A 9,235-nucleotide genomic window follows, 5' to 3' on the forward strand; every position below is an offset into this window, starting at 1 on the left:
GGTATAAATCGAATGTGGTTCAAAGTTTCTTTAAACTTTCATAATATCTCCAAGAACAATTTGAAATTTCACAAAATCGGTCAAGTAGTTTTTTAGAACCTATATAATAGCCACAGCTTACAAATATACATTTAACTCTCATGTTTGTTTTAAGATATAATTTCTTTATTCGAAACCATAAGCGTGCGACGATTTAATCGATCCTTTTACCTCATCTACCGGAGTGGCAAACATTTAAAATACTATTTATTTTTTTCTAATTATTTAAAAAAAAATAAACAAAAATGTCAAAATACCTCTCCGAGTTGAACCAACTGTGTCTAAACAGTGAATCTAAACCATTCAGAGACTCTCTCAAAAATACACAAAAAATGTCCAGTGGTTTAGAAGGAAATCAATAACATACAGACAAACATTTATTTGTACTATATATATAGACATAGATTTTTTCGGCCACCCGGCACCCAATTCATTTTACCAAACAAAATTATTATACAATAAAACCTTCCCCGTGACTCGACCGATTTATTAGTGAAAACCGTATTAAAATAAGTAGAGTTCTTTTCGAGATATGCTCGTACATACAAAAAAGGGGCTTCTATTTTATAATATATACATATAGATTAATAGATTATATTATATTAATTGTATTAATATTTAATTATTATTATATTATTTTGTATATTACACATTATAGTAGGAATATCGTATATGAGATTTCGGGACCCCAAAAATCGAGGGCCCCTGTGAATTGCACACCCAACACTCCCGATAATTGCGCCACTGGTATAAATATATAATATTATGTATGACGTATGTGGGCTCGACTAAATGGGCTATACTTCTACAGTTCTACTGTGTGTCTGTGTTTAAAATGTAATCGGATATTATCGTTATTAAGTTATGAGAAATCATTATCGCCACGCACGGACTAAGATATACTAGTATCTAGTATACTAGTATACTAGTATCTAGTATACTAGTCCGTGTCGCCACGGCATCTACGGGTTTAGTTCACTGCGTATACATACAACTAATTCAACTGAAATCTAAAAAAAGAAACACTCATGGGATTATTGATAATTGATTGCACTTTGCATCTATCAATTATCAAAGAGAAACGTAGTTTATAATTGTACCCGCATTTACAAAATCGGCAGTGCTGTCAGACGTCTGTGCAACTGCAGCATTTCGTATATTGAGTATACAAATTTATTTTACTAAAAGAAAAAAGTTTTGATAGGGTGGAGATTTTCCAATTTTCACCTCGTGAAAAATTAAAAAAAAAAAAATTTAGCTGTCGTTTTTTTTACCTAACAAATAAAGTTTTATTGACATTTATTGAAAAAAAGACTAATAAAATTAAAAACTGAAAATGTTGCTAAGCAGTTCAAAACAAATCTAAATATTTTGAAAATTATATCGTGTATAGAAAATGCAAATATAAACAACTAGTGAAAATGTCATGTATACGTTCATTTGTTTTAGAGTTACACAAAAACCAATATCAATTTTGTGGAAAACCGATTTTGCGTAAAATTCCCGTTTTTCCTTAATTTTTATGTTGTTTTTCCCGTCTCTTTTGAAAACTATTGGGAATTTTAAAAGTGACCTCCCGAATGCGCACCAATTAGATTCACTTTCCCATCGAACAAGATACTGTTGAAGTAAATCGAAGCAGTTTTACTACCCCAAACCGTGATGGCAGACACAAAAAAAAATAAAAAAACACCCATCATTGTAAAATCAATTATACATTCATCGCTTCGCTCAGAATCTAAAACAAAATGTTTTCCGGGAAGTTAAATTTTTTGAGCGTTTGAAGTTCAAACTTTTACGACATTGGATTTAGGGTATCGGGTCACTTCCTCGTCTGCCATTTCCCCATAGTCACTTCCCCGTAAAACATTTCCCCGTCCATAACATTTCCCCATACGACATTTCCCCGTCCATATTATATTATTTATATATTATAATGAATTTTAAAAAATATAAAAATTCCAATTTCGTACTATCTATACATCACGTATACATATCGATATATCCCTGCCCATCAATCTAAATGAAATCGGCTTCAAATTGTATAGATATTTTTCGTTATCGGTGCAAACCCAAATAATACGCCGAAAAACTAATAGTCAACACACATTATAGATTGTCTGTAATATTATCTACGATTTATACGGTGACGACGAATCTGATGACAGCCCCGCAGTTCAGTCATCAGCCCGCTTTTGATGTTCAATTAATTTTGTTTTACGCCGTCCGTGTTTGTCCGTTATTTTGCTTATTGTTATAGTGCGTTATTTTAATTTAATTCATTAACAATTTTTACAATGTCTTTAAATTACGTGAAAAGTTCAAAAGGAAAAGACTTACTAGTGTACTCGGGATATATTTTTGAAAAAGATTATATGAAAAAAAAAAACGTATTGGAAATGTATAAGATACAATACTGATAAATGCCGTGGAAGGGCACATACTAAAAATAATGAGGTTTCTTTTCATAAAGACGATCTGCATAATCATACGCCAGATAATGAAGAAATCGGTGTTAAAAAATGTATTTCACAAATATAAGAAATGTCAAATCAAATTGAGTCAACTCCACAGCAAATTGTTGCTAAAATGTCGTGTTCTTCTCAAGCAGTATCTGCCGCCTTACCAACAGTTAACGCAATGAAAAAAACCATTCAACGAATAAGGCATCAAAAAAATGCACCTCCAGTAAACCCGAGTATGTTATCTGAGTTAATTATTTTTGAACCATATAACCTAAACTTAGACAACGAGAAATTTCTTCTATACGATAGTGGCGTGGATGACAATAATCGATTATTATTATTTTCGACAAAAAATAATTTAAAGATTTTAGCGTCTCAGCAAAGTCATTGGTTTATAGATGGCACGTTTAAATCAGCACCGCATTTGTTTACTCAAATTCTATCCATACATGCGATAAAATATAATGCGGTATTGCCATTAGTTTTTGTACTTTTACCTAACAAATCAAAAGAGAGTTATACTCGAGTTGCCCGGGAATTTTAGATTTTGGAAAAAAAATTTAAGTTCGATTAGTATTTTGACTGTATAGACTGATTTTGAACATGGTCTAATTGAAGCATTTACTAATGTTTATACTGGTACACAAATGAGAGGCTGTTTTTTTCCTTTTGGACAATGTCTATGGCAAAAAATACAAAGCCTTCCAGAAATACGTCAGAAATATACGAATAATGCAGATTTTGCTTTGAAAATAAAGCAGCTAGTGGCTTTAGCTTTTGTTCCTGTGTCAGATGTTGTTGAGAAATTCGACGAATTTATGTTTCAACAGTTTTTTGTAGACAATGAAGAGTTATTAATCCATTTAATTGATTATTTTGAAGAGACGTGGATTGGGAGACTAACTAGAAATATACGACGACCTCCAATATTCGATTTAAAATTGTGGAACCAATACGATACTACATAAGCAGGTTTGCCAAAAACAAACAATAATATTGAAGGTTGGCATAGACCATTCTCATCTTTATTAGCTGCGTCTCATCCTACCATATGCCGACTTATTGAGGGTCTTAAAAAAGAACAACAGTTAACTGAATTAAAAGTTAACCAATTCATTGCTGGACAAGAACCTCCAGCTAAAAAGAAAAAATATCGCGATGTTGCTTGACGTATACAAAATATTGTATCTACATATTATGACGAACGTGATCTGGATGATTACTTAATTGGGATCGCTCAAAATTTAGAGCTACAAAATTAATTAAAACAACGGTAATTTTTATATTTTTTTAAATTAATTTTATTATTTATATATATTATATAATTTACGTGGTCAAAAGATTAAATTTATTTATATTTTTTTAAATTCATTATAATATCTATTATTACTATTACAGCTCGACATTTATAATATTATTTATAATAAATAGGTAGGTACAGCGATAATAAAATGACTATGTATATTATGTTATATTTACGTGATCAATAAATAATTATGAATTATATTTTTTGAAATTCATTATATTTAAATAATATAATATATGGACAGGGAAATGTCGTACGGGGAAACGTTTTGGACGGGGAAATGTCTTACGGGAAAGTAACTACGGGGAAATGGCAGACGAGGAAGTGTCCACGAATCGGATTTAGGTACCTGATTTCTTATGGAACGATCTTATTTAGTTGTAGATACTAAAAATGTACACCAAAAGTTTATGTTATCGTTTTCTATCCATAAAAAAATGTTCATAATATTTTGACTCGAAGCTCATTTACAGAAATTTTGAATTTTGAATTTTTTAGTTTTTTTTTCTACATGACTATAAATGACTAAAATTGTATTCGTTGGTTTAAAAAGCTTTGACATTTATAGAAGGCGTATTGTAAGGATTTCAGTTATTTTGTTGTAATTTAAAAATATTATTCGTGGGTCCTTGAAACTTTTTAAGAATATTATTATATTTTATACACATATTGCGAAATGTTGAAATGCAATTTTTCTGGAAAAAATTAATTTAACCTGTATTAGGTTTAATGCCTAATAGTTAGGTAAATTATTTTAATCACAATAATATAAAATATTCTTAGTATTATTATGGGTGAGACTGTCTTCGCATAGAATCATTTTTCGTATACCATGATTTTATATATTTTGTATTTTATATCTATTACAGTGACCTACTTGTAATCTACTGTACAGCAGAGTGACACCCACTTGCCCGTTTTTTTTTTTAATTTTAGAATATTGGATAAGACAGCAGTTATTGATATAATTAGGTAGGCGCAGATTAATATTTGCGTATCAAGAATAATTTTGTGAATTATAATTTCAATTAAGTATAATCATAATTATATTATATTTCTCTCGATTATCTCTCTTTCTCTACGAGAGTCTAGAAGTACTGATATATATACATATATATATATGTGCGGCAGAACGTTGTGATGATGAAATAAGGCTGATATAATATAATATTTAAAAGATTCTGATTTGGTGATATAATGTGTCCTTTAATAGTAAAATGTAAAATCTTTGAGGGAATATTGTTAACATGTATTCTTCATTAAAATGTGATATTTTCCGTGGAAAGGGTTGAGGTGACATTTAAAATTCCTTTTTATATATTTATTTATTAACATAGAAGGAGGTGGCATCCAACTAGCGTCTAGGTGTAATCCTGTGACCTTAAAATACTATTATGTATTTTATAATACATTAGGGAACTACAATAATAAATTACATCAACACAATAAAAAAAATCATACATTTTTATTGATGATTTAAACAATTATGATTTATGATTAATAAATAATATACCAATGTTGGGCATTAACGAATAAAAAGGTAAAGTTAAGTTAAAAAGATAGTTTAAACTTAACTTTTCAACTTAATTAGTTACTTTTGGGTTAACTGAACTTAGTTGTTATTAAATTAAAGCGAAATCATAGAATTAAGTTTTCATTTAAAGAAATTAAGTTAATTTATTTTATTTTATTACATTTGAATAGATTGTGTTTTCATGTAAAAAAATGAATCGATTTTTTTAGCGATGAAAACTAATGAAATACCATATAGAATTACTACATAAACACTACCTATATATTTTTGAGTTAGTAAAGAAAAAGTAGGCTGCAGTGTATAATCAAAAAAAATAATCTTTTTCTTAACTTAAAAAATGAAAAAAAATGTTGTTTTAACTTTTAACTTAATTAAGTTAACCAAAACTTTAAATTTTTTCTCATTATTCCATATGAAATAGCTGAGTTAAAAAAAAATCATTAACTTAACTTGCTTTGGATATAACCAGAGTGGCAGAGTACCTGGTAACTATTAATTCGTCCTACAGTACCTATTGGCTATTCGTTTCACTGTATAGTATACATAATATCTGTGTATCAATGTACAAAATATTATGTGGATTCAAGTTGTCTGATGATGTCCTAAATTAGTGTTATCGGTTTTGAATAAATTGTAACCTCGCACACACCGTCTATATTATAGTTCCAGAGATAATAAAGCACAGTTTAAAGCGATGGTATTAATAACGTATTTGTTTAAATATTAATTTTATAATATAATGACTTATAATACCTATAATAGTACCTACTATTTAATATAATAGCTACAAATTACAATAATACAGTGTATAATTCTAGAACTTGTATAGTGATTATATTATTATATTATTATGTTTCAAATTTCGATCCATAACGTTTTTAATACTGATCATGTTCGATTTAATTGTTTTGGCATTATTCAACAATTATATATTGAGTGTTGCAATCTTGGTTGGATAGTATGAATCAGTTATAATAACGAAATATTTATATCATACTCAGTTTGTTTTTGATCGTCCCAATGTGAGTGTCATTATTATACATCGCCATAATAGGTAGGTAGGCACTAAATTAAGTTTTCGTTTATAGGTAATACTATTTTTTTTTAGATTGTACATCGATTCATCAAGGCAAACAGAAAACGAATTGGCAATATGAACATCAGGTACGTTTATTCTTTGTATTGGTTATACTTATGAACAGTACATTATATATTTACTATAAGCATGTAAAGTTATATTTATATAATATTATACATTATATACCTATATAGCTCAACATAATGTAAATTTGTATTTGGGAAAAAAACAAAAAAAATAACAATTATATCTGTAATATAACCATTTGCACAACCAGGGGGCTCTCCTGGAGATCCTCCCTGGAATAATTTTTACGATAGTCAACATAAGTGCTAAAACGAGCTAAAATAGTTACCTATATTATCGTATAAAAAAGCCAAAATACCAGGTATTTGGGTGTTTTATTCTAGTTTTAAATTTAGAAGAGGTTTTGTTTAAAATCCTGCAAATGTACAATCTTATTCAACAATTATTAATGTATCAACATGTATAAATTTCACACTTTATAATATTATATAGCTATAAATGCATTGATTTTACCATGTGCATTTATCTTTTTGTGTCTGTCATGATATAGGTCATGATCTTTTGGAGCAGTAAAAGTTCTTTAATAGCTTTTTGGCAGAAAAGTGGTACTAGTTGGTGTTTTAGGGTGTAAAGAAAAAAATGGTCGAGGGCTTTTAAAAGTAAAAAAAATAGGAATACTATTCAAAATAATTAGGAAAAACAACAATCGTAAGCGATCGCTTAGGTGTATTATCATATTTTATATAAACAATAATATTTTACTAAGTATGATAATAAAAGTTATATTTTAATTATTTTATAGCTCGCAATTGTCTTAACTTTTACATAAAATTGATAAAGGTATGATAAAAAATGTTCATGTCTCTTGTTGACGAATTATTATATTATGCTATCTCTTCCCTCCCCCCTAAATACGTCTCTGATAATTTGATATATTAGGTATAATTGTATATTTTCATTTATGTCACATTGATTTTGTAGCATAATATTATATATATATTACATAATGCATACATTACATACATATACAAGCATTTTATTATTCGAAAAATAGTTGCCTGATAAAGTATTTCACTTCGCCACTCCACTGCATCAGTGGCACGAATGGCATTCATACAATTTTATACAAATATGTCTTGCAATGGTAATGAAATCCACTGAACATTGTGTCGAACGTGGTTATACATAATATTATATAGAGCCTATATAGTACTAGCTGATCCCGTGCACTTCGTTGCTCGTTAAATGTACCAACTCTATTTGACTAAAACTTTTTTCAATTTGTTATTTAATATTCGGTGTATGATGTTCAAAATGTATCTTAAATTATCCGTTTCCCGGAATAAAAATTCTGATTCGCAGCAGTACCTATATTATCAGGTAGGCAATCTACCTACGGTAGATCGCGGACACCGTGCTGTTTGTACGTAGGTGTATGATTTAACTCTAAAGTATCAAAGTTATACCAAGTTTGTCGTATTTCACCTATGGTGGATTAATATAATCAATTAATACAAAATCCTAACCTAACATAACTACTAATATCAGATGAATAAAAAAAATTTAACCATTCCTAAACTAGTCTGTCTTCTTCCCAGAGGTTTAATCTACACACAAACATTAATTTATATAATATATATACATAAGACCCTGAACTTTAAATGTAGGCATAAAATCTGCATGTCTGATTTCATTGGCACCGAATGACGTCATTTGGAAAGCAGAATTGTTAACACGAATCATATCAAGAAAATGTTTAGAATCTCGATGAGAATGATTCAAAAGACTTTTTAATGGTTCCGGTGGATCAGCAATTTCTGCCAATAAAACTTTTCCTCCTGAACAGCAGAGACCTGGTGCTTCTTTAGGCCATTTGAATGCACGACAGAAATTGCACTTGGTATTCATATTTCATATCGAAACGTTAGAATCATTTCTATAATCAATCGATTGAAGGCGGACATAAAGCGTTGGCGCCATGAGGCTCGCGGCTCATTTTGATTATTGTTATTGTTGTTGTTATTGCCGTTATTATTGTAATTGTTGTTATTGTTATTGTTATCACTGGTATTGGCATTATGGTTGTTGTCGTTATTGTCATTGGTATTGTTGGTAATATTATTATTTTCATCTTCAACCATATTTTGATCGTGCATTTGCGAATGATTGTTCCTAGATAAGCGCATCCTTTTGGCACTATTTGTTGAGCGGCCAAGGTTTGATTTCCTTTTCTTGGGCATAATGTGACCAATAAAAAAAAAAATCATAAAAAATAATAATACAAATCAACAAACATGCCCGATTAACCAATTGCAACCAATTTATTATTATTTTAATAATAACTATCAAACTATCAACTATTTAGTTTATTTTTTTTTTGGACAGATGGCACAACTGCTGTATTTTAAAATCCAGATTTCCTACTTTTTGGTGGATTATTTTAAAATATTCTTTCTTGTAAACCTTCTCTGTGATGTTCTCTTTCATTTAAAAAAAAGGTGGGTAAGTGGATTTCGCTCTGCTGTACAGTAGGTTACAAGTGGGTCACTGTATAATGGATGGTATTAAATTTGAATTCAATGATATAATATCATTGTATAAGAAAAACGATTCCGAGCGGAGACGGTATGTTAGTCTAGGTATAAGACATAATATTATATTAGGTACCTATAATAAATTCCAAATTAATCATATCATAATATTTATTAGGTACTTATACATCAACAAAAAACCGTGGTACTATCATAGATATATAATAGTATACTTTAGAAGTTTCAAGTACCCAC

General features: G+C 29.3%; 1 protein-coding gene across 2 annotated transcripts in view; it reads left to right on the top strand.

Annotated features, from left to right (window-relative positions):
- The window catches only part of LOC100162774 (scoloptoxin SSD14), a 29,413-nt gene that overhangs the window by 12,694 nt on the left and 7,484 nt on the right, over positions 1–9,235 (top strand). Inside the window, exons 1-2 of one of the 2 annotated variants that reach the window (XM_001946273.4) lie at positions 6,292–6,398; positions 6,453–6,508. In XM_001946273.4, the coding sequence (XP_001946308.1) occupies positions 6,498–6,508 (11 nt within the window). In that variant the 5' untranslated portion in view covers positions 6,292–6,398; positions 6,453–6,497. Of the gene's footprint in view, positions 1–6,291; positions 6,399–6,452; positions 6,509–9,235 lie in introns of those variants that run through there. The other variant, XM_029488053.1, reaches the window with a different exon arrangement.

The sequence above is a fragment of the Acyrthosiphon pisum genome, chromosome A1 (genome assembly GCF_005508785.2).
Source record: "Acyrthosiphon pisum isolate AL4f chromosome A1, pea_aphid_22Mar2018_4r6ur, whole genome shotgun sequence".
NCBI lineage: Eukaryota > Metazoa > Arthropoda > Insecta > Hemiptera > Aphididae > Acyrthosiphon > Acyrthosiphon pisum.